Source organism: Microtus pennsylvanicus, chromosome 11 (genome assembly GCF_037038515.1).
Source record: "Microtus pennsylvanicus isolate mMicPen1 chromosome 11, mMicPen1.hap1, whole genome shotgun sequence".
Classification (NCBI taxonomy): domain Eukaryota; kingdom Metazoa; phylum Chordata; class Mammalia; order Rodentia; family Cricetidae; genus Microtus; species Microtus pennsylvanicus.
This window is the reverse complement of record NC_134589.1, coordinates 60,956,225-60,981,833: the sequence shown is the minus strand read 5'-3', so window position 1 is coordinate 60,981,833 and position 25,609 is coordinate 60,956,225. Positions and strand designations below refer to the sequence as shown.

The window sequence follows — 25,609 nt, the reverse complement described above, 5'->3', positions numbered from 1 at the left end:
GGGCTGAGGATGAAAGCAATCTGTCTTCTGTTACCCTGAGGTCATTGCACAGATCATGATTACAAAGTCACACAGCTTAGGGTGTTTCCAAAGCACCCCTCTGAAGCCAAATGCTGCTGGCCACGCCACCCTCCTGACCCAGCTTTCCCGCATTTGTGTCCTCCAACCTGGGCAGAAAATTCAAGACTCCATCCAAGCTGAAGAGAGACCTCAGCGCCAACAGAAAGGAGGGATGTCACCTGCACTCTTAGGAGCTCTGGACATCCATGCAGCAGCTGGGTCAGTGCTCAGGACTGCTCCATGGGAGGAGCTGCACGTTCCCAAAAGCTGCTTGAAGGAAAACTAGAGTTGATGCTGCAGCTGTGCCTCTTTCTGGAGGCAGAGGCACTGTGAGTTTGAAGCCAGCCTTGTCTACAGATTGAGTTCCAGGACAGTCAGGGCTACACAGAGAAACCATCTCAAAGGGGGGAAAAAAGAAGAAAGAAAAGAGAATAGAAGAGAGGAAGGAAGGAAGGGAGGGAGGGAGGGAGGGAGGGAGGGAGGGAGGGAGGGAGGGAGGGAGGGAGGGAGGGAGGGAGGGGAAGGAAGGAAGGAAGGAAGGGGAAGAAAAATAATTTGGGCATTTGAGACACAGTAGGTGCTATGGTTGTGGCTCACGAGGGGAATGTTGCTGCTTTTGTCTCCAAAGGAGACTTGGCCTTGAAACATCCAGGGAGAGATGGGCTGGTTGCTCTTTCTGGATGTGGCTGCTGAACTGAAAATACTAGATCTCATGACCCCTACTCCACAACTGTGAGTACCTCAGGAGTGGCAAGCATCCTGTGTGCATATTGGCTGGAGAATGTTCACAGCTTTACAAGCTGAAGATGCTCACCTGAGCTACATTGGACACTATGCAAAACAAGTTTGTAAGTTCACTGTCCCTCAAAAATGAAGGTTGGGTGTGAGTGCACCACGAAGTGACAGTTCTCCAGTCCTGCACACACTCCTAGCGGAATTTCTGTGGAGCCACACCATGAAGGATATATGTCAGCCCAGGACAGGAAAGCCAAGACTCACATTTCAAGACTCCCTAGGGCTGTGGCAAGACAGTCAGCAATTAAAAATGGGGTTTGCTGCATGGAGAACCCAGTGAACTGACCTCCAAGCTGGATATGAAGTGTCTGAGTGACATTTCAGGACCTGAAACTAGGTGTTTTATCTTCCTTGTTCTTTAATTCCTATTGCAACCTGGGAGGTAAGTGTTGCTGTACTTAGTGCCAGTTGACACTCAAGTGGTCAAGCAAGCTGGAGCATGCATGGGTGTGTACAAATGTGCAGTGTCTATGCTTGCTTCTCCCTGATGGGCTATGACCTCAGGTGTATCCTATAACCTGGAACAAGCAAGTCATCTTTACAACTTGAGTTTTGAACTGTTTGCAAGTGAAACCCAAGTTGTAGGAAACTTTCATTGCATTGAGGGCCCAGCTGTGGTTGACACAATGTGGACAGAATGAATCTGCTTGTTTAAATGACTTGACCTTGACTGTGGTCCATTTAGTAACAGTGTTTTATTCATTGGTCTAAGTGGATGTGTTCTCATCCCTCACACATGGCATTCTTCCTTTAACAAAGAATGGTTTCAGTGAAACTTTCTCGCTGGGGTTTAAGGTCAGAACCTTTTAAAGTGATAATCTTGATGAGAGTTTTTCTTTCATGAGCTATATGAAGCTTAAATAATGTTTAGTTATGTAAAGTCTTAATTTGTGTATAATGGAATGTTATGTACAATGTAACACTGTAATAAGAAAGCAAAGTTTCACTTGGGAGGAAGAGACAGGCCAGCTTGATCTATAGAGTAAGTTCCAGGACAGGTTCCAAAGCTACAGAGAAACCCTGTCTTGGGGGGAAAAAAAGCAAAATTTATGGGAAAATTCATAATATCTTTGTTCTTGTTCAACTATACTTTTAAGATAAAGGTACAAAAGCAAAAGAAGGCTATTACTAGGTTCCTTACTCCTGAGCCCTCAGCGTGCACAGGTAGGTGTTCATCTTTTGATCTGCTCCGAGCCTGGCCTGCTGCCTGAGTAGGGAAGGAACTGAATGACTTCCCGTCATTCCTGTGGTGTGACTGTGCTGCTGATCCATTGTCCCACATCAGCTAAGCTGGCTTTCCTCACATGGGATTCTGTGGTGAGCCAGCATCCCCACAGACACTGTTCTGAAATGGAATGTGTGCACAGTAAGTTGAAGAGAGAGAAGACAGGAGGGAGAAAACCAAGTAGGTTGTTTTCTACTCTAGCAAATGAAGCAAAGCAAAGTACTGTTGTGTATCTCTGACCCAAAAATCCAAACAGATGTTGGTGCATCTGGGATTTCAGATTTTCTGGTTGCAGGGGTGTTATAAAGACTATGCAGATATTACAACGCCAAACCCTGCAAAACCTGAAGCCCCATGCACCTCAGATAAGCTGTGTTCCCCTGTGTACGCATTATCTGCAGTTTCTCAACAGAGGATACCCAGGGCCTTTGCTATTCTTGTGTTTACTGGTACCATGGGCTCAGAGTGGGACAGTACTTCCTCAGAGCTTCAGCAAGCTTCCCCTGTCCCTGGGAATGACTGGGATGCACTCCCCATTCCAGCCTGAGTCTGCATCTGAGCCAGCCAGCCTCACTAGATGGTAAGTAGTTGTACCAGCTTTCTGTAAGGACCACACAATGTCAGGAACAATCCAAGGCAAAGCAGGCCCCAATGGAATGCAAAGTCGATTCTGTTGACATGAGAACAGCGGAGACAAAGAGGAGGTAGACACCTATCAGCTTACAGGGCCCACGGTTGGAACAGCCTGGAGACCTGACTATCAGAGGTTTAGGACTACCTAGAAAGAGGCTTTGTGAGCGATATGCCTAGCGAGGCTGCCTTGGCTAGCCACCTGCCATCTCCCTGGAGAAAACATGCTTTTGATGGGGACCGCAGCATGACACCTGTCATGGCTCAGGTTGAGGAGCAAGCTGTTGCCCAGAGATGAGCTGGCACAAAGTGACTGATACAATATGGGCTCCCCATTAGATGTGGCCACACAGCCTGGGGACTCCCAGGGACCTATTTTCTATGCAGCTCAGGGCATAATGACACACACGATCTCATTTAGACCTTCTCACTTTCCAGCTCTTTGTTGACAAAGACACAATTGTTAATGCTGTCGGGGCATCGCATGACATTCACCTCCTGAAGATTGACAACCGAGAAGACGAGCTGGTGACTGGAATCAACTCTTGGTGTGCACATCTATTAGACAAGGTGAGTAACGAATGCCAAGCCACCCAGCAGGCTGGCTCAAGTTTTCTGGCTACGAGAGTGTGCTATTTTCCATCAGAAACAAAGTACAGAAAAGAATTAAGGATTGTAGAAGCCTGCAATGAACAGTGTGGCCCAGTCCCAGTCTTGAACCCATATACTTCATTGTGTCTGTAACTCCTGCTTCAGAGAGAGAGAGACCAGCAGTGCACGTTGTGGGTGGGGCTCTGAGGCGAACATCTTCCTTCCCTCTCTCGGGCCACAGTGAATGATGTCAGCTGTCACAGACAGAGCACCTGGCTCTCCTTCCATTCCCCAGATTCACAAAGATGAGATCATGAGGAACCGCAAGCGAGTGAAGGAGATCAATCAATACATCGACCACATGCAGAGCGAGCTGGACAACCTGGAATGTGGTGACATTATAGACTAGGTGTCAGCCAGAGATCCCCTGATGAACCCAGCCCCTGAGAGTTCACACCTACCCCAACACCCTTGGTAATAATTCTCAATTAAAAAAAAAAGTCTTAGTATTCTCTTAGCAGGAGACCATGGCAGTGATCATGTATGAGCAGATCTTAAGCCACCTACACAGACATCTCTGGGGTGGCCAGCAGTCGGAGGGAAGTGTGGTGAGGGCAGAGTGCTGACCCCATGCATGTGCTAGTGCTCTTCACTTGGCTGCATCTTTCCCTACTCCTGGTGCTGAGGACCAGAGAAGTGAGGGGCTGATGCTCCTACTGCCGCACTGAGCTACAACAGCCTAGGCTGCTCCTGAAGGCAGAGGCCACAGCTCCCTTCAGCTCAGAACATGGCTGCATGATCCTAAGTCAGGGGCTCAGCCTGGTTCTCCAGGCACATCACCCTCCCACTAGGCACGGCAACAGGACAGAGCCTGCTGCTAAGACTGTGGAGGTGGCCATGTGGAAAGGACGCTCAGGACTTCCATTGGAAGATGAGATGAAAGATGTATGTGTTAGCTTCCCATCGCTGTAACAAACACCATAAACAGTCAACTTATAGAGAGAAAAGCTTTATTTTAGATTTTAGTTGCATAGTTCAGTTCATGATCAGTTGGCATCATCATGGCAGGCACACAGTATAAAACCTCCCACCTCATGGCCATAGAGAGAAGAGGAGGAAGGACGGGGTCTCAGGAACCCCCTTTGATAGCACATCCTCACTGACCTAAAGACCTCCCATTAGGTTCTGCCACCTAATCACAAGACCCAGGGCACTGATCTTTGACACATGAGCTTTTAGGGATAGTAGCGACTTCTCATGGGGAAGTCATTTCTGCTTACCTCAGGTAAGAACAACAGACCAAAGAAACAATTCCATCCAAGTCCAAGCATAATAACCAATGGGCTTAATTAGGATGACTTACAGGAACACAGGCAATTTGCAGGCAGTCTTGCCCTCCCTCTAGAAATGGTAGATACTTACAATCCCTAGGGAGGACACGAGCCTTACGGGCTCTCTCCTCCTCCCATGAGGGAGTATTATCGGGCCAATCTTGTGATGGCCTCATGCGGGTAATTACAGCTGCTCTGATTTCCAGATGGCAATGGCTATGCCACACCTAACGGACAGATTTTCACATACTCTTTCCCCTGGCTCTGGCATTCTTTCCGTTGCCTCTTGTGCAGTGCTCCCTGTACCCTGGTGAGCATGACTGCTAGAGACGGACGGCCATTTTCTTCCACTTAGGGCTGCGCACTTGTTCCCAGTAGTTTGATCAACAATCACCACTCTTTAATACTGAAAGCACTGTTAATGAAGGCCAACCACAGAAGCACAGATACTAGGATCCAATCTGAAAATCAGACTGGGGCACACCTGTAATCCCAGGTCACATTCAGCCACATAGTGAGTTTAAGACAAGCCTAGGGTAGAGACGCTGTCTCAAAAAAAAAAATGTGTGTGTGGCCAGATGGGTAGAAAGCAAAAGCGAGGTGGAGGGGCACACACAACCTGAAAGTACAGCATATTCATTTAACAAGACAGCAATAGCTTCTCCACTAAAAACTGACCTCCTTTGCCACAGTTTTGTTCATACCCATATATCATGCCACTATTGCATGGCTGAATTGTGCACAGCATGCTGAGAGCATAACACAGAGGTGCACAGCTGAGCAGGATCATTGGTAAGAACTCTCCCCGGCAGCCTGCACAGCGCTCTCCAACCTACCAGCTCAGCCAGTATGGAGGGAGCTTCTAGTTCTGGTTCTGGTCTGCAACCAACAGCAGTCAGAACTGTGTGTACTGCGTGTGTACCTAAGGAACCTCCCCACCAGCAACTCAGGGAGGAAGCCCACCCTGGCGCTGAAACTTTCATTCACAACCTTATTATGTCTTCTGGCTGTGCCTTTTCCTACTCGGGTGCCTTCTGAGTTGACACTCGTGGTTTTTTGTTTTTTCTTTTCTTTTCTTTTTTTTTTTTTTTGGAGACATCTCACTATGCAGTAGCTCTGGCTGCCCTGGAACTCACTCTGTAGACCAGGCTAGCCTCAGAGATCTGCTTGCCTCTGTCTCCCAAGTGCTGGGATTAAAGGCATGTGCCATGCCTGGTGATATTCCTGTTTTGTTTTTTTAAAATATTTATTATGTATACAATATTCTGTCTGTGTTTATGCCTGCAGGCCAGAAGAGGGCACCAGACCTCATTACAGATGGTTGTGAGCCACCATGTGGTTGCTGGGAATTGAACTCAGGACCTTTAGAAGAGCAGGCAATACTCTTAACCTCTGAGCCATCTCTCCAGCACCGGCATTCCTGTTTTTTGTAGACACAGGCTGTTATAAGAATGTCTCAATCCCCTTGTCAGGTGGCACCTGTGTCTTACCTAACCACAAAATTCTCAAAGATGTTCACAGCTGTTGCCGGACCCCTGGCCCTTGTGTGGGTTGATTTCCATCCTTGCTCCTCTGAGTATGTGTGCATGTCCTTCAGATCCATTTCTAAGTCTGAAAATCGTTCAGAAATTAACATTTCGTGATGGATCCTTTTTATAGAGCGGGCAGGTTCTCTGAAGGCCCACCAGCATCTGTTCCAAACAAGTGCCAACCTGACCAGGGATTCAGCAGCCACATACACTACAACATTTTAATGGTCCAAAAGAGCATGAAAGGGTCCTGCTGCTTACACAATTTCCTCAAAGGAGCAAGGTTATAAAGCAGTGTGATGGGAGGTACCGGGTTAGGTAGCTCTTTGTCATCCAGATATTCTCCTAAGCCTCATATCTTCTCATCCTGGGCTCAACACATCTCCCCATACTAGTGAGCTCAGAGAGCCAGGTGGGAGCGGGGCCATGCTCCTCTATAATACCTGCTTCTTAATTCAGCTGTCCAGTCAACTTTTAGCAAGCACACCCGTGGCTTCTCCCGCCCCTTAGCCACCCCTGGCTATTCAAGGCCAGGGCAAATTATCTCCATACCCAGTATACTTTCTTGTAGAAAAGGAATGTGTACAGCTTACTCTGTGGGGTGGGAGAGGGAGACATAGAGAAACCCTGTCTCAAAACACCACTCCCCCCCAAAAAATGAAAAAAACACAGATGTGCCCAGTCATTTGGGCATTATTAATTCCAGATATAGTCCAGCTGACAACCAGGAACAGCCATCACACTTGCCATGTTTGCTTCTGACTGAGTCAGACAGGCCCCTCTCCTTTTCTTTCTCTCTCCCCTCAATGCCTGGTTTATAGCCCAGTCCAAATCACATAGCTCTGCCAGACACCCTCCTACCTCATGTCGCACTGTAGGGGGTCAACAAAGCCCAAATCCCACACCAGAGACCCGGCTGAATTAACTGCTCCCTTAACTCCTGCACACATGGCCCTCGGATACGAGGGACTAAGAGTCAACCCACCTCTCTCACACCTAGCCTCCTCAGCAGCAGCTGTCTGTCCTTTCTCTGTTGTCCTCCAGCTCCTGATTCTCATGGGGGCTGACTCCTTTGTGTTGCCTCAGGTTAAGCAACCTTGGTCTAAAGGAGTGATGAGCAGTTCTATTATTCAGTTTTTGTTTCTGAAGCACTCACACTTGGCCCATGTGTCCCACCTCACAGCCTCATAAGCCAGGCTAGAAGACACTTCGTTGTTTAAAAGTTTTCCCCAGAACTAGAGAGATGGCTCAGTGGTTAAGAGCACTGGCTGCTCTTTCAGAGGACCATGGTTCAATTTCCAGCACCAATATGGCAGCTCACAACTGTCTCTAACTCCAGTTCCAGGGGATCCAATGCCCTCTTCTGGCCTCCACATCACCAGATACACCAATATGGCAGCTCACCACTGTCTCTAACTCCAGTTCCAGGGGATCCAATGCCCTCTTCTGGCCTCCACATCACCAGATACACCAATATGGCAGCTCACCACTGTCTCTAACTCCAGTTCCAGGGGATCCAATGCCCTCTTCTGGCCTCCACATCACCAGATACACCAATATGGCAGCTCACCACTGTCTCTAACTCCAGTTCCAGGGGATCCAATGCCCTCTTCTGGCCTCCACATCACCAGATACACCAATATGGCAGCTCACCACTGTCTCTAACTCCAGTTCCAGGGGATCCAATGCTCTCTTCTGGCCTCCACATGCACTGCATGTACATGGTGCACAGATATACATGCAGGCAAAATATACATACACATAAAATTAAATTAAAAAATTTTTTCCCAATTCAAGCAGTTCAAAGACAATACTGCTAGATATGGTGACACATACCTGTAATCCCAATACTACACACACACACACACATATACATGCACACATATACATATATGATATAGCTTTGAGGCCAGCCTGAGGTACATGGTTCCAGACTATCCTGGGCTATAAAGTGAGAAACTATCTTAAAAAACAGCCAGGCAGCGGTGGCAAACCCCCTTAATCCCAGCACTGAGGAGGCAGAGGCAAGAGGATCTCTGTGAGTTTAAGGCCAGCCTGATCTATGGAGTGAGTTCCTGGATAGCCAGGGCTACACAGAAACCATGTCTCAAAGAAAAAAAAAACAAGCAAACAAACAAACAAACAAACAAAAAAAGCACAAAGTGTTAGAAATATTTTCTAACGCGAGCTCTCCGTCAACGCAAAATCCCAATCATGCCGAATCAAAACAAGCAGAATTAAAAGCTACCCAGGTTTAATAGGACTCCTGTGCTCTCGGGTGGCCCCAAGGGGAACCAGGAAGCCCCCAACACAACCGCGGGGTGGGGGAGGGACCAGACCAATGTTGACTTTCCAGGGAGCAGTTTAAATAGACTGGGGGAGTGGTCCTGACCTCCTCTGGGGAGGGGTCAAGGTTTGGTGGGCTACCTTGACCCTCCTTGGGGGGGTGTCAAGGTGCAAGGGGCACAGGAGTGGGGGGGGGCTCCAAAAATGGAGGTCAGAGACCAGGATTTACACAAAACACAAAACCTGACAATTTATAAAAAAATTTAAATTCTTCGTTCTGTTCTGTTCCCAGAAGCATCTCTGCTCCTGATGAGGAGTGCTTCTGAACGTGTCAGGGTAGTATGCTTCTGTGCATTTCCACACAGTTAACTATTCCCATCAAGTTTAATTTCTATTTTGATCTTGATGCCTTTCATCTTTTATTAGTTTTATTTGAGTTTAAATACAATAAAAATTTGGTATACACACACACACACACACATATAAATATATTTCAAAGCCCTTAATCTGGCATAAAGTATCCTCAGAATCTAACCTTTGGGTAGCTCACTGCTTTCACTGTTTCCAGTATACTTATAATATCTGCTCCAGTCCAGGTACAATGCTTTTCTGGCTAACAACAGTCAGAGTATTCCCTGATGATAATAGTTCCCTGCATTGGACCATGAAGGCCCCATCAACATGTTAAATCATGGATTTCCCCCCTCCTTTATACGGATTGGATCTGAAGGTATCTTCTATCATTTCTGCTTCATTTTCAGCCTTCCCTTTTCTACTTTCCTAAAGCTGGTGCAGAAGACAGTACTGGCTGGCACTTTCCCACTCTAACTTCTTCCTTACGTAGGCACAAGTTCTTTTGGGGCTGTCAGCTCACAGTAAAAACAAGTGACTGCTATCACAGTCTGCTTGGGAGTCCTTCACATAGTTACTACTTTCAGCGACCGCAATATGTTCTTGAGTCCATCAGCCATTTGAGGGCATCCCCGGTTCCCCTTCCCCTCCAGACTCCATTCATGGAGGAGGCATGCCACTGTAATCCCCTGGCCATCCTGGAACCCCACCACCACCACCACACACACAAGGAGCCTCCACCTCCAGATGTTTCAGCCTCAGAACAGGGGCTACAAACTGCAACTATAGCAAGAACTACTATAAACCATCTACAGGGGAGGGCTGCCACACAGGAACTGATCTCCACCCTCAGATGCTTCAGCCTTAGCTGCAAATGCTCCTCCCATGCTCATATTTGGTTTGGTCATGTCTTTATTCAGGCGCCAAGTATATATGACTTTCTGAGGAGTCTGCTCCTCACTCAAGATGACAAACCAAAGAAGCAATTGCACCCGGTCTAGCCCGGAGAACCAATGAGAATCCGAGGGTTACTTGCAGCAGAGTCGCCCTCTTGCTCCAGCAACCGTTAACTACTTAGATGAACTCTCCCATCATCCATGAGGGATATTAGTGAGCCCCATCCTGTGTGGGTATCACAGCTGCCCTGATTTTAAGAAACCAATGGACATAATTCCACACCAGGAGGACACTCCAGATCCAGATCATAGCACTGCATGTAAGTAACCAGGACAGGGCCACCTTTGCATTCATCCCAGAAAGAACTTATATTTTTAACAGTAAATCTTTTTTTTCTTTAAAAAAAAAAAAACAACAAACAGTAACCGATAGCTTAGACCAAAGACTTACTTTTAAAAGATCACCCGATGAAAAGCCAGGGGGACAAAGTCCTTCAGGCTGAGCTGCAGATGAAAAAGGGTTGTGTGGCCATGTGCTTGTTTCCTGCCCCCCCCCAACCTGCCCGCCATGAGGTCCCCAGCCATTGGTAGCAGATATAAAAATGGTGACAAAGCTTAGATAAAACAAGAATGAGCAGACTCAGATGAAGATGAGGCTTGATATATTTCCAGGATGAAAAAATATTTAATAAAATAAGGGTCAAAAGAAAGTCTCTATGCCTCCCTCACTACAGGCCAGGCCAATGGCTCCTGGTTGGGAAGCTGTCTGACCTCAAGACAAGCGTACTGTGTCTCCAGGGCATCACAGAGTGCTTCTGGATAAGGCCAAGCCACAAAGGCCAAGGAAGACCCAGGCACACAGTGGGTACCCCACAGGTATACGCTGAGGTTGCCCCAAAGGTACAGGCTAACAGAGCTTCACTGGGTTCAGAGGTCCAACATCAGGAAGCCCAGATCAGAGAATCTGTGTTTGTGCAGTTCCTTTCAGCCAGCGTTTGCAACTCCTGTAGGCCTCACTCCTGTAGGAGCTTGTGTTTGACCGTAGAGCTTTCCGAGCAGAGGTGGACAAAAAGGGTACCAGCAGCAGTGCGAGCCCGCAGCTCCTGGAGTTCGTAGTCGTGGGCCCACTCAATGTTGCCCCACTTCTGGATCTAAGGAGAGGGAAAAACAAGCTTCTTGGTGAGTAGCCTTGACCGGTGACCTGAATCACATTCCATTCCCATCACTGGCCTAAGGGTCATGAGCCATGAGCCATGTTCCTACCAAACACATTAAGATCCATGTGGGTCATCCAGGAAGGGGAAGCAGGCTCCTCTGAGGTCTGGGGCTTAGATAGTCTGGGAGGGGTGTAGACCAGATAGGGGCTACCCACTGCTAAATGGGCAAACACTGGAATCCCACTGTGTCCCCTCTAATGGAGCCTTACCATGTGACCTTTTATCTCTCACGTAAGATGAGGAAGACAGCATGAAGCAGCCTGCAAACTGCCATCCTCTATGAGGTATATCTCACTGCCCTTCAGGGCTGCAAACACTACCATTGAGTGCAGTAAATAAATGAAGCCAGGCCACAGGCCATTGGGCTCAGACCCCTAAGGGCAGCAGAACAGCAGTGACTCTGTGCAGCACACTGGAAGCCAGCTGTAGACCCTCTCAGAACTCTTAACAAGAGGGAGGAGCTCTAGGCACTGTGGCTGTTCAGATATGAGTGTCTCCAAACCCATTCTGCTGGCCTCTCCCTGCAGGAGTCCAGCAGGCATGGCCAGATCACCCAGAAATACAAAATCTTTCAGGTCACACAAGCTACCTGCATTACTGGCTGCTTGGCCTTGGTTTGCACAACTGAAATAAATCACCTGAGATAATTTTCACCTTCACTTCAGGTCATCCCTCATTTTATATGGGATCAAATCCAAAGTTCAGAAGGTAGCCTGGCTTGGGTCCCATAGCCAAAAGCAGAGTCCAAGCCTGCAGCCAGATTTCTTGATCTTATACCATCCCTATGATCCGAACAGCTGACATCAGCCCTTCCCATGGAACGGATGACATCAATGGATGGCTCTCTTCTGCTGTATAGAAATAGTTGCCCTTGGCATCTTTCCAAGCAGAAGATTAAATATTCCAAAAAAGGTTTTCAATCATGTAGGAACCAATTCCTAATAACATTAACCTTCTGAGGTTGGAGTAATAGCAACATCCACAGGACCACAAGGAACACTAAGTTCTCAGTGTTAAAGATGCAAACAGGAGGCTGGGGAGATGGCTCAGCACTTCCTGCACAAGCACCATATAAAAGCCAAGGCAAGTGGGTGTGGCGACCCACTATAACCCTAACTCTCCTGAGGGATTCTCTAAAGCAATTGGCTAACTACAGTAGCCAAATTGGTGAACCCTGGGTTTGAGCAAGAGACCCTGCCTCAACATTAAGGTAGAGAAGAATTGAGAGAGAGAGAGAGAGAGAGAGAGAGAGAGAGAGAGAGAGAGAATTAAAATAATGCAAACAAAATCCAGGCACAGTGGCACACATCTGTGATCTCTGCACTCAGGAAGCAAGAAAAGAGCATCTTCATATGTCATAGGTCATATGTCCCAGGGCAGGCTAGTCTACATAGTTAGGTTCAGACTAATCAAGACTGTATAACAAGACCTTTCTGAAAAAGCCAAAAAAAAAAAAAAAAAGTAGTAAGCAAGCCAGCCATTGTGAAGCAGCACTTGGGAGACAGAGGCAGGAGGATCAGAAGTTCACAGTAAGGCTCAGATACACAAGGAGCTCAAGGCTAGTTTGGACTACATAAGACCCCCCCCCTCTCAACAAACAAAGCAAAAACTGAAACCCAAAACAGAAATGCAAACAACATAGGAAAACCTTAGTGTTTCTGCCCTCTAAATTAAATGTGTATGTGGTGGCAGCTACTCCTCTGCCAGCCAGAGAAACATCAGGATCCTACTGACTTAGGAGCACAAATGCAGGGCAGATGAGGGCCAAATATCTTTTCTGCCCATGAGCCTGAGGAGGCCTTAGCCCGTCACCCAGACATGGGCTCAGACCCTGGTGGAATATTCTCCAGAATGCAATCTATTACCCCAATTTATTCTTATGTAAGATGTGGGTAAATACAACTCCTACCCAATCAAGCTGCTGAAGAGGACCCAGGGGCAAGGGGAGTGTTGAGCAATTCTGACCCTTTCCAATGCACAGGCATGGGTGTGTGGTGCTGCTGATGGGACTTAGGGCCCAGAGCATACTAGGCTAGTGCTCTACCACTGAGCCACACCACTTAGCCCCAGCAACTTAAACCTTTATTGTTCCTTAGTTTGATTTTTCATATGTACAAAGTAACAAAGCTCAGTGAGTCTGAATCACAAGGGTGAGGTGGGACTTGAGATGAGAACCTTACCTGGTACTCCTCCTCCAGGCGTGATAGAAGCACAGCCTGCTCCACAGTCAGGTGCCTGTCAATCAGGCCCAAGGTCAGCAACATGGACTTGAGCTGGGCCACTATAAACTCAATCCCTGAGGGGTGGGAGACATAAGCCAAGTCAGTACCTACAACCTACTGCCTGTCGGTTTCTGTGCCCTCGTGGAATGGGGGGAGTGTGCACTATCCTAGGACCCACCTGAGGTTTGGCACACTTTTCTGCCAGAATACTATTCCTTTTCTTGGGGTGACCCACCTGTCTTTTCCTGGATAGCCGTATGACCTGAAGCTGGTCAATTAGAGTATGACCCAGGCCATACTTAGTGATTGGTTTATAGATGGGTATATGGGTCCAAACTAATGATAAACTAAACAAAGTTAAGAATTTTCCTGTAGGGGTGTGTGACCTTGGAGTACTAAGTAAAAGGGCTGGGCATCAGAGCTACCCAGCCTCCATGCTCAGAGCACTCAGCAGGGATGTGCCAAAATGTATCCAACCCTCACGGCCCACAGAAGCCCGACTTGTACCTTGTAGGGCCCACATGTTGTAAGAGGACAAGTGGCTGGTGAGTGCCTCTCGGGTCTGGGTAGGAATGCTGGGTCCCATTATGCTGGTGGAGGAGCCGATCTCCACGCCGTATCTAAAGGGAAAAGGCATCAGCATGTCTTTTGCACTTTGCCTCTCAAGAACAGACCAGCTTTTGACTAGAAGCAAAAAATAAATAAAAAATTAAAAAAAAATCCCTATATATGGTATAGTGCTTTTCCTTTAAAGTCCCAGGATGGCGCTGCATGGAGGAGCACACCTGTAATCACTGCACTCAGAAAGCAGAGGCAGGAGGATCAGGAGCAGAAGGCCAGTGGTGCCTACATAGTGGGTTTGAGGCTAGGCTGGACTACATGAGATCCTATCTCAAAGAATAGAACCAAATAATAAATAAAATAGCCCCCTCAGGATGGCTGGATCATGGTGAGCATTCAGGAGATGTGTAGCAGTGGTAATTTATGTGAAAATTGTTATGGCAGAAGAAAAGCCATCCAGGCATTTGTTGCAAACCCTGCAGACCGGACAGTGCTATGGGAGCCATCCCTTTCAGTCACTGGAAGGAACTGACACTGAATTTATTTTGCCACCTTATCAATATCTGCTTAACTCTATACTCACAAGAGTCTTCTGTTAAGGAAACTGTTGTGTATCACCAATCTCTAGAAGCCACACCCACAAGGCAGTCCTCACAGCATCGCAGGACGCTGTCCTGACTTTTGCTCGTGTGTAACTTGTATACTGTGAGTTTTACTTACCAGTGCAGTAATAATGAAGAAGATTTAAAAAACAAAATTTAGGTTGTTACCTCTGCCGAATAAAATGCTAAGCACCAGCCTGACTGGCAGGCAGGCAGGATTAGCCCATTTCAAATCAAGAAAACCACTAGGAGACTTGCTTGGGGATAGAAGCCTGAGGCCTTTGGTGTTTCTTGGGGACACAAAGCTGTCCCTAAATTTGTCATGGTACACTACAGCAGCAGGTATTCAGGGTATGATGGCCAAAATGAATTTGAGGAATGTTTTCCAAGGTAATCCCTAACTCTCAACACCTGAGGGAGCTCAAGCTCAGGAGAGTTCTGACTTTGGAAAGCAGATTTCAGGTGTGCTGTGTGGCCCTGCCCTCAGCACCCAACACAATACCAGGCCCACTCAATCCTCCACGTGGGGCTACACATCTTACCTTTTCTCAGCCCATTCTATGACTGGATCCCATTCGTTCTTTTGAAGTTCCACTAATGTCTCCGGCTCTTCCACCCTGTAGCTAATTCATTGTAAAAACCACCTTCATTAATAAAAAAGTACAATTCCTTCATTGAGGGACAGAAAAGAAAAATGCAAAGGGCAACAGCAAAAACTTTCTGCCACCAACCCCGCACCCCAAATCTTGTCCCATAGAGCAGTGGTTCTCAGAGTACAGCCAGCAGCATCAGCTCTAGCTTCACTTGGAAAGCTCGTTACCAGGACACTGATGACAAGCAAACCTCTGGGGTGGGGCCTGGCCATCTGTTTCCACATGCCCTCTGGGGAATTCTGGTGTAGCTTGAGTTGCGATCCACTATCCTCTGGCTCCCAAATACTTGACAGGTCCAAATTTGCAACCATGTTAGTGCAACTCAAAGACAGATCTGCAGTAATAATGGGGTCCATACCCACTGGACACAAGTGCTATGCTAGAAGTTCAGTGACCGCTCCACCAAGACCCCTGCTCCTGGCCAAGGACCAGATGCCTGCTGACGCTTTGGGAGCCTAGCCACTTCCTAGAATGGATTCTCTACCCAAGTGGATCACTACAGAGCCAGATGGTACAACTGATTTTGATAAAGACACAGAAGTGATGGGAGCTGAGCTACAAAACCTCATGGATGGGAACCCTAGGGCACCACAGAAAGCTTTCACGTAAGCAGAGGGGAGTAGAGGGGGAATGGGTATGCAGAAAAGCTGGGCTGCTGAGAGCAGAGTAGGAAGCCTCTCCTCCTATCCAATCCTGGACCTGAAGAGAGGAGGCAGGTAGAACTTGTTACCTGGAGAGTTCCAACTGCCTGTACTTGCTTGTTAGAACCCTGCATAGTTTTCAAAAAGCCACCTTTGCCAAAGGGTAGCTGAATGAGCTCTGTCTCCTACAAGCCACTGTGTTCTAGCAAAAACAGAATAGGTTTTCCCACTGCAAGCTCTCAGTGATCCTAAAGCCCACCTACTTCCAGAGCATCTATGCTGGGTGATTCATAGCTTCTGAGTAATGGGGCCAGTAGGCACAGTAATGCTCAGCCATTCAGCTGTTTCTCCAATGTTCCTTCAACACCACTGACCAACAAGAAAAGAATACAGACACAAGGGGAGAATTCAGAACTGGGAGAGACCAGCCCCCAACTATCGCCACCTGTAATAACAGGGATGCTAATACATGAACATGCTGAGGGCCAGACATCAGGGCCAGATGCCCTGCAGGGAGTTGGCCAATGGATTCTGTCTGGAGCCTGTGAGAATGGCATATGTTTCCATGCCAAGTCAGCTCAATGCAAGGAGTACCCTGTGCTAGGACAGACTGAGAATCCTCCTCCTGGGGTTCAGGCTTGTCAAGTGGGCTACCTGCCTGCAATGGCAAAGGCCTTGCCTTATCTTCCACTGATATGCTCTGGGCAAACGAGGCAAAACAGACTAAGAGGCTCACACGACCCAAGAGGAGAGTTCATCTAATGACACTTACCAGATGGTATCAGTGTCCAGGAACTTTACAGCTGCCCGGATCAGTTGATCCTTGTTTCGCTGGGTTGGGTTGTCCAAGGATGTGTTACACAATGTGGTCTGAATGAAAAGGCAGAAAATGCTGTCACCCACATGTGGGTTCTGACATACAGCAGACAGTTCACCGGAGCCACCATCACAGCCACAGCAGCAGCCCATCTGAAAGCCAGGACTCTCACAGTGGTCCTGGATTAGTGAACTTCTTCAAAGTGTCAGGGACTTTATGTATTTTCATGTTTGTGACTACCAGGTTAATCTGCACAACAATACTTTGGGGGCAGATGTCACTATTCTACTCATTTCAGAGAGGTGGAAACTGAGGCCCACAGAGGTGAAATACATAACTCAAATACAACAATGAAGCCATGAAATGCAAGCTGACTGAGAAGCTTTACCAGCTTATTTGACACGTCAGAGGATAAGGCAGCAAATCGAACTGGAATCAAGACATTTTCCTAGTGTTACCTCATCAATAAGAGGCTTCCAAGACTGCTCTATGCATCAGTTTGTGGCCTCGTCAACCTGATCACACTAGACAGTGAAGAAGTAGACTGCACTGCTGACAGGCCCACCTGGGTCTGTACATCAAAGTGGAACACAGAAGTGACCAGGATGAGAACATCTAACCCCAGAACCGGCTGGTGCCTTCCCTGGAACCACCTGAGGGCTCCAGGGGCACCATGAACAGTATCATCTGGTCAGCCATGGCTCCACAGGTGGGTAGTACAGGTGGGCATCATGGGGCTGAAAAAGGGTGGCCACCATGTAAGGCCAAGTAGGCTGCAGAGGAAGGACTTCAGGGGCCTCAGTTGCACCCAGCCACTGAAGGGCTGAGTCTGTGGAGCATCCTCCTTTCCTCACTCATCTGGCTGGCTCCCACACCCTACCACTGTTTACTGAGCTCCATCTATACTTCCTGCTGGAACCACTGAGTAACAAAGACATGGCCACTGTTCTTCTGTCATAGGCAATAAACATGCAAACACAAAATGGACCATTATAGACCAAGTGGTAATAAAACAAGCAACTAGCTGCTATAATAAAAAATAAAGGTTGGGCTTTGTTACGACAGCACACATCTTTAATCCCAGCACTTGGGAGGCAGAGGCAAGAAGATCTCTGTGAGTTGGAGGCCAGACTGACTGGTCTACATAACAAGTTCCAAGACAGCCAGGGCAACATAAAAAGACCCTGTCTCAAAAATAGAAAAAAATAAAGATAAGTGATGTGGTGAATCATTGCATATTGACCTAGCATGCATAAAAACCCTGGGTTCAGGGGGCTGGAGAGATGGCTTAGAGGTTAAGAGCATTGCCTGCTCTTCCAAAGGTCCTGAGTTCAACTCCCAGCAACCACATGGTGGCTCACAACCATCTGTAATGGGGTATGGTGCCCTCTTCTGGCCTGCAGGCATACACACAGACAGAATATTGTATACATAATAAATAAATTAAAAAAAAAAACAACCCTGGGTTCAATCCCCACACATGCAGACAACATGCCTGTAATCTCAGCACTCAGGCAGTACAGGCAGAAATTCAAGGTCATTTGCAGCTACAAATCAAGTTCAAGACCTACCTGAGACGTGAGGCCCTGTCTCAAAAAAACCAAAACCAACCAAACAACAAAAATGCAAACAGGGATGGAGTGAGATTGGGAGGCAGTGGCCAGGCCAGGCAGGGAAAGAGCTGGGTCTGTTCAGTGACACTTTGAGTGTAACTGCAGCCAGGCAGACAGAGCCTACCCCAGAGCCTCATCATAATAGGGAAGGACATCTACAGTGTTGCCAGGAAGTCTTGGTGAGCATGAAGTAGAAGTCAGTATGATCAAAGTCTGCTTGCTATAAGTTTGTTTGTTACCAGGTGCATGGTGTAGAACTTGATGGTATCCTGCTGGGAGTCCCATTCAGTGGCCACGGCAATGGCCAGAGCCTCACTGGGGACGGTAAATAGCTTGGCTTGGGGAGTTTTCAGCTTTCTGTGGTCCAGGTTGATCTCAAAGCCACCTTAAAAGAGCAAATAAAAAAATTCTCAGGAGCTGGATTCAAATGCCTCATTCCTTTATTTTATCAACCAAACTGGTGTACGCAAAGACAACATCAGACAAAGCTGCCACCACTGAACTGGCTGGAGACAAAATGTACCCAGTCACAAAAAGAAGGCCATCCAATTTTTAGACACTCACCTTCACCCTGTGAGATGCTGACGTTCTGATAAAACCTCTTCCTTTCTGTAAGACAGATTTTCAGAGACAACTTAAAATAGCAGGGATCCAGAAGCAATACCAACTCGTATCATTATTGTTAATGCTGACTGATTGGTCTGATTTTCATATCATCATTCAAGGTCTGCCCTAGTTAGTGTGCAGTGTAATCAACAGTTTCTGACTGAAGCCTGGAATAGGGGAGCAACCAGTCTGCAGGGACCAGGGGAGAGCAGGACTCGCTGCTCACGCCTGTTCTAGTATTCAGGCTAGGAGACAACTGATCAAGGGCCCCTGGAACCTCAGACTGTGACCTGAGAATGTCAGATGCCAGCGTGATGTACCTGAATGTAAAGCTGGTGTGTGAATTGGACTCCTTTCAGGTAGATCCTCTGAGGGAGGAGGTCAATGTGTGCACTTAGGTACACATGTGTACACGTGATGTACAGTAGAAAATAAAGTTTTAAGCCAGGCATGGTGGTGCACGCCTTTAATCCCAGCACCCGGGGGCAGAGGCAGGCAGATCTCTATAAATTCACGGTCAGTCTGGTTTACAGAACGAGTTCCAGGATAGCCAGAGCTAAACAGTGAAATCCTGTCTTGAGAAATGAAAAAAGAAAAGAAAGCTACTGAGAACATTTCCTATCCTCTCTAACTCATTTACCTAGTTAACCAGCTTGCCTATGGATCAAGATGTAGCTCTCAGCTACTTCTCCAGCACCATGCCTGCCACCATGTTCCCTACCATGATGATAATGGGCTAACCCTCTAAAACTGTAAGCATGCCACCAAATACTTTCTTTGTCACGATGTCTCTTCATAGCAATAGAACACTAAGACAGTATCTGTATGTATGAATGTACAAAATTTTGAAAGAATAAATAAATTTAAAAATGATCAGATGTGGCCACTGAGATGATATGACACAATTGACCATATCATGTGAAACCATAACAGTAATTCTAGCACATGTTCTACACCAAAATAGGTAAGTTTCTGCCACGGTGGAGTTCTGAAATTTCCCTACTTTCCCTGCCACCCTGATGAGTTGGTCACAGGCCTCTTTTCCTATCTCTGATAGAAATTCTATACTACATCCACCGTGCTTTCTGGTGCCTAGACTGAACAACACATAAAAGCCTGGCCAGACAGAAGTCATGAGCACACTGAGACAGGCCTGAGAAAGGACAGAAACCAACTGTGAAGGACCGACTCCTCCAAAGGTTGGAGAAAATTGACTCCACAAAGATGTTATTTGTCCTCTACATGTATGCATAGCATATACATCCACACATTTACATACACATACAAACAAAAAAAACCAAAAACAACAACAACAAAAACAACCCAAAGAGGCAGCCATAAGAAAACAGGAGAAAAACAGCAGAGAACAACTATGAAAAAACATCTCATAATGGGCTGGAGACATGGCTCAGTGGTCAAGAACACTGACTGCTCTTCCAGAGGAACTGGGTTCGGTTCCCATATGGCAGTTAACAACTGTCTGCAACTTCAGTTCTAGGGATCTGACACCCATGGCAAAACACCAATGCACATAAAATAAAAATAAATTTAAAAAATGCTCATAGGAACAGTTCTGGACAGGAAAAAATGTTCATAGGAAGAAGAGTACTGAACAGGAAATTAGGAACCTACTAAAAGATCTCTCTCCTGTGAAGTCGCTTAAACCCAAATAAAGAAACAAGAGGTTTTCAGAGCCACATCCTTTTAAAATCCCTCCTCCCTAGAGTGTGGTTATTCTACCAGTCACAATTTTGGAGCTGGCCTTTTTTTTTTTTTTTTCTCTAGAAAACCGAAAGCCACAGGACTACAGTTCCCAGGGCACACCAAGAAACGGTGCTAGTCACAATACCTTTACCTTTTAAAACAGCGCCATCTGGTGGATCTTAAACCTTAAAGCTAAATTCAAAATAGGTAACCCCCTGTAATCCAGAGGCAGCTCTAACCAATGCTTTTCAGATTTCAAAATTTATATATAAACATATAAAGAAAAGCCTCCAAAACAAGGCCGGGCGTGGTGCTGTATGCCCAGCATTCAGGAGGCAAAAGCAGACGGTCTGAGGTTAACCTGATCTACATAAAGATCTAGGTCATCCCGGACTACACAGAAAGACCATCTCAATAATTAATATAACAACAAATCCACAATGAAATACCACATCACTCCCTTTACGCTAATAATAAAAAGTCAAGCCGGGCGGTGGTGGCGCACGCCTTTAATCCCAGCACTCAGGAGGCAGAGGCAGGTGGATCTCTGTGAGTTCGAGGCCAGCCTGGTCTACAAGAGTTAGTTCTGGGACAGGCACCAAAGCTACAGAGAAACCTTGTCTCAAAAAAAAAAAAAATCAGATAATAATAAAATTAGAAACTTCACGTACTACTAGAAATTTAAAATGACTCATCCACCTTAAAAAAAATCTTTCTGCTCTTTAAAAGGTTAGTTTTCTGCTGGGTGATGCTGGCGCATGCCTTTAGTCTCAGCACTCAGGAGGCAGAGGCATAGGCAGGCGGATCTCTGTAAGTTTGAGGCCAGCCTGGTCTACAAGAGCTAGTTCCAGAACAGGCACCAAAACTACAGAGAAACCCTGTCTCAAAAAAAAAAAAAAAAAAAACAAAAAGTTAGTTTCCACTTGACCCAGCAATATTAAGCTTGGGAAATATAGCCAGGAAAAAAATAAAATCAAAGTCCACAAACTTGCACATGTCTGTATCAGCATTATTCATAATAACCAGGATATAAACAACTTATATGTCTATAAATGGGCAAGGAAAATGTGGTATATAAAGACTGGAATATGGGTATATGATACAATGCACATAACACTTAAGAACAGCATACCATGTAAAAAAGGCCAGCCCTAAACCCCATACTCTATTTGTATGAAATGTCCAAAACAGGGCAATCTTTAAAGGAAAAAAGTAGTGGTTGCGTAGGGCTGGAGACATGGCAAGGCACTAAAGGGTGCTGACTGCCGTTTTAAAATGTGTTTAGGTATATATATTTGTCCACAATGTGCATGTGGTCAGAAGATGGCATTTGATCCATTGACTGGAGTTACAGATGGTTAGGAGCCACCATTGACTGGAGTTACAGAGGGTTGTGAGCTGCCATGTGGGTTCTGGGAACTGAACACAGGCCCGCTGCAAGAGCGACACATGCTCTTAATCGCTGAACCATATCTCTAGCCCCTAAATGGATTATATCTTTTTTGTTTTTGTTTTGAGAGACAGGGTTTCTCTGTGTAGTCCTGGTTGTCGTGGAATTGTAGACCAGGCTGTCCTAGAACTCACAGAGATCCACCTGCCTCTGCCTCCCAAGTGCCGGAATTAAAAATTCTGCAGGGCCAGAGAGATGGCTCAAAAATACTTATATGCAAGTCTGACTGAGTTCAATCCCCAAACCCATGTAAAGGTGGAAGAGAAACATCTCTCAAAAGCTGTTCTCTTAACCTCCACATGTACATAGTGACACACGTGTGCCCAAATACATACATACACAACAAATTCTTACAGTCAAGTAAATAAATTTTCCAAATTGCTCTTCATCTGGAGCAGAGATCAACTGATGTGGGATTCCCTTCTGTATGCTATGAATATGTTTTACTACCATTGGGTAATAAAGAAGCTGCTTCAGCCAATGGCTTAGCAGAGCAAAGCCAGGCAGGAAATCCAAACAGAGATACAGAGAGATAGTAGGTGGAGTCAAAGAGATGCCATGTAGCAGCCGAAGGAGGAAGTTACCCACTGGGCCCTTACCAGTAAACCACAGCCTCATGCCAACACAGATTAATAGAAATGGGTTAATTTAAGATATAAGAGTTAGCCAGAAATATGCTATATTAATTACAATACAGACTGGTCCCTTCAACTGATACTCCTATGAGGATGGCAAGGCCAGTAATGCCTCTGAAGTGGCAGAGACCTGGAGGAGCTGTCTCGTACAGATAGTAATTTATAAATGATAGAGACAGAACTTCTAGCTTTGGTTTCTCTAGGAATGTGTGTTCAGCCTCATATGCTGCTTCTCCAAAACATCTTCCTGTCTGGGCAGTTACCAGAGCAGCAGGATGGCAACAGCCTTGCAAGCAAACATCTCTGCAGCACACCACCTCCTCCTCCAAGCCCTCAGTTAGCCTCTCCAGACAACCTTCCACAGGGTGGCTGCTCCTGAGAGACCAAGTCCAGTCAGCTTGGCAACCGAAGTCTTCACCAGGAAAGACCCAATGGGGTATAATTTACACTGCTTCAAAGCTACACAAAAATCTCATAGTCAGTGAGGACGAGGAGAGCAGAACATATCTGCCCTAGGGAGGCACCGTATAAGCGAAGGAACACACTCAGGGGTTCACTAGCTAGGCAAAGGGTTAATTTAATAAGGGGATGCCTTTTACTTTCCATTATGGAGGCCCTTGATCAGCCATCTCTTCATTCGTGTTACAGACTTATGAGTAGGCTCTTAGAATTATCCAGTACAGAGTAGGTAGTCAGATGTGAAAGAAAGTAAGAATGTCTGAATAAATGGGTGAATGAGGCACAGTGAGAGAGGTATACATAAGTCAAGCCTTGTTCTCCTCCTTTTCTTCCTCCACGCTACCCCTTCATGAGGTCTTGCTATTGTAGCCCAGGCTGACCTCAAACTCTTGGACTCAAGTGGTCCTCCTAGCTCAGCCTCCCAAGCAGTAAATACACGTATGTGACACCACACGCGACTTCCTCCTTCCTCTTTACTGTCTCTTCCTGGTAGACTTCCAGGCCATCGCTTTCGGGCTTGGTAAGTAAAAACTCGGCTCCCTGTTGCATCCAATCTCCTTCCCCATTTATATAAAATTATGGCCTTTGGACCACTGAAATGGCTCACCATGTAAAGGTGCTTGCCACTAAACCCAGCCACCCAGTTCAATCCCTGAAACCCACATGGAGGGAACCAGTCCCACTGGCTGTCCTCTGACCTCCATGTGCATGGCAAGTGTGAGTGCACACACACACACACACACACACACACACACACACACACGCACACACGCACGCGCACACACGCACGCGCACACACACACTCTAAATAAAATGAAAACCTCTGACCTCCATGTGCATGGCAAGTGTGAGTGCACACACACACGCACACACACGCACACACATACACACGCGCACACACACGCACGCACGCACACACACGCGCACACACAAACACTCTCTAAATAAAATGAAAACCTATGGGATTTGAGGCCTAAGGAATCCTTAAAGGCAATCTTAAATGCCTCCGATCACTAAAGAAAGCAACATCACACATGCCTGAGACCACAGTACCTCAGAAGTCTAGCAACAACCGACCCCAGGTTTATACTCGAAACCCAGTGCCAAACTGCCTATGGGATTCTGTTTCTTAATGTGGGCAGTGCTGCAGCAAGATCTCTTAACAGCCTGCTGTCGCCTCTGGACATGTTCCTCTATTTCTTTTTTTCACCGAACCCTTCACTCATCTGCCAAGTCCCAGTTTAACTCCCTTTATGACCAAGACCCCGAACATGCTCAAGACAGAAGGTAATTCTTTGTGTTTCCTCAGAGCCTCTGTATCGCCGTGCATTAAAACTACTGTTTAGTAAGCATATTGTACCCTGCATACTGTATCGGTGCCTGTCCCTCAGGGGAGGCCACAAGCCCTCAACACAAAACAACTAAACGGAGGAAAGCAGACCACCACTACTTTGCATCCACTGGAGTGAAGTTCACTCTTAAAAATCTCTCCCCAGAAGCAATGAAATAACCTCCTTTCAGGCTTATTACAGTCCTCAGTAGGTGAAAGACCCACGGCCTGAACTCGTCCTTCGAGAAAGAAGGCTTCAGAGAATGCAGGGGTTGTAGCACAGCACTAGGGCAGAGGGCCTGTGAGCCCTCACAGAAAGTGTGTGGGGTGGAGGACTCAAGGCCCGTCTGTTCTGTGCCAACTCTTATGCTGGGTGCTGGGGCCACAAGGCAGTCAGGCAGGGCTTTGCCTTCCCCAGACCTCAACCAGTCGGCTCTGTGACCTTGGAAATCAAAGAAGACACCCGCACACCTTCAATCCCAGCACAGAGGCAGAGGCAGGAGGATCTCTGAGTTCGAGGTCAGTGTGGTCTACAGAGAGAGTTCCAAGACTTGAACTACACAGAGAAACCCTGTCTCGAAAAACAAACAAAAAGAAAATTGAGAAAACCACAAGAGCCCAAGATCTCGCTGTCCTCTAAGGTCATCCCTCACTGGTCTGGATGTCATTTTCCAACCTGAAACAACTCCATTGCTCTAAATATCCTCATGAGCCTGAACCCTGCCTCAGTCAGCCCGTACTGCATGGCAGAAATCCTCCACCTCGTGAGCCAGATTTGGCACTTAACCAAAAGGTAACGCATGTCCGGGCCTCACCTGTTGGTGGTACGTAGGCTCTGGCCGGAGGCCGCGGAGCTGGCCTTGGCCACACTGAGGCGGTGGGGTCACTAGAAGACCTGCTCAAGAGACCACGTCCCCAGTCCCTCAGCCGGGGGTAGATCCGCCACATCATGCCCAGGGGCCTGGGTGGACGCATACGTCAAGACAGCGAACAAGAATAGGGCGAAGGGATCCCCAAACCCTTCGCTGCAACTGTACGGAAACCTCTCACCACGGGCTTAAAGCCCTCAGCTTCCTCTGCACGCCGCCATCTTCCTCATGACACCTACAGCGCGCCGTCGCCACCGCACGCCCCCTGCGCACCCCTCCCCGCCCCCGTCAGTCAGCATCACAAGCGTGCTCGCCCCGCCCCCTCCATGCCGCGCTGCGGGGGGAAAAAACTACAAGTCCCAGAGGGTCGTTCGTGAACGGCGCCACGTGCTCTCCCCGCCCGCCAATAAGCGGAAGCGCCGCTTGAGTTTGCTCCCGCCTCTCCGGCGCGCCCGCGCCAATTGGAAGCCCCAGTGTGTGTGTGTGTGTTTGTGTGTGTGTTTGTATGTGTGAGTGTGTGTGTGCGTGTGTGAGTG

The 25,609-nt window shown here is 47.2% G+C and overlaps 2 protein-coding genes and 1 pseudogene across 2 annotated transcripts in view; 2 read left to right on the top strand and 1 right to left on the bottom strand.

The window, feature by feature from the left end:
* Nucleotides 1-3,817, top strand: part of Drc3 (dynein regulatory complex subunit 3) — a 36,450-nt gene extending 32,633 nt beyond the window's left edge. Inside the window, exons 12-13 of the mRNA XM_075992334.1 lie at nucleotides 3,149-3,280; nucleotides 3,597-3,817. Of these exons, the coding sequence (XP_075848449.1) occupies nucleotides 3,149-3,280; nucleotides 3,597-3,710 (246 nt within the window). The 3' untranslated portion in view covers nucleotides 3,711-3,817. The remainder of the gene's footprint in view (nucleotides 1-3,148; nucleotides 3,281-3,596) is intronic.
* LOC142859576 (threonine aspartase 1 pseudogene) lies at nucleotides 301-1,371 on the top strand (annotated as a pseudogene).
* A 6,542-nt stretch (nucleotides 3,818-10,359) lies between the features above and the next one.
* On the bottom strand, nucleotides 10,360-25,367 carry Atpaf2 (ATP synthase mitochondrial F1 complex assembly factor 2). Its single transcript, XM_075992324.1, has 8 exons — nucleotides 25,020-25,367; nucleotides 18,585-18,629; nucleotides 18,260-18,405; nucleotides 16,363-16,460; nucleotides 14,839-14,919; nucleotides 13,641-13,753; nucleotides 13,092-13,207; nucleotides 10,360-10,845 (listed from the first exon to the last, which is right to left on the bottom strand). The coding sequence occupies exons 1-8, from the start codon at nucleotides 25,177-25,179 to the stop codon at nucleotides 10,708-10,710; spliced, it is 897 nt and encodes a 298-aa protein (XP_075848439.1). The 5' UTR covers nucleotides 25,180-25,367; the 3' UTR covers nucleotides 10,360-10,707.
* Between the last annotated feature and the right edge of the window lie 242 nt (nucleotides 25,368-25,609).

What these genes read in the sequence shown, in the direction of transcription:
- Atpaf2 (XM_075992324.1), bottom strand. Translation starts at nt 25,179, where the DNA reads ATGCGTCCACCCAGGCCCCTGGGCATGATGTGGCGGATCTACCCCCGG. An exon ending in AGCCTACGTACCACCAACAG is followed by an intron (nt 18,630 to 25,019) that starts GTGAGGCCCGGA and finishes TCTGTCTTACAG; the next exon opens with AAAGGAAGAGGTTTTATCAG. An exon ending in GCCTGGAGGAGGAGTACCAG is followed by an intron (nt 10,846 to 13,091) that starts GTAAGGTTCTCA and finishes CCCTCTCCTTAG; the next exon opens with ATCCAGAAGTGGGGCAACAT.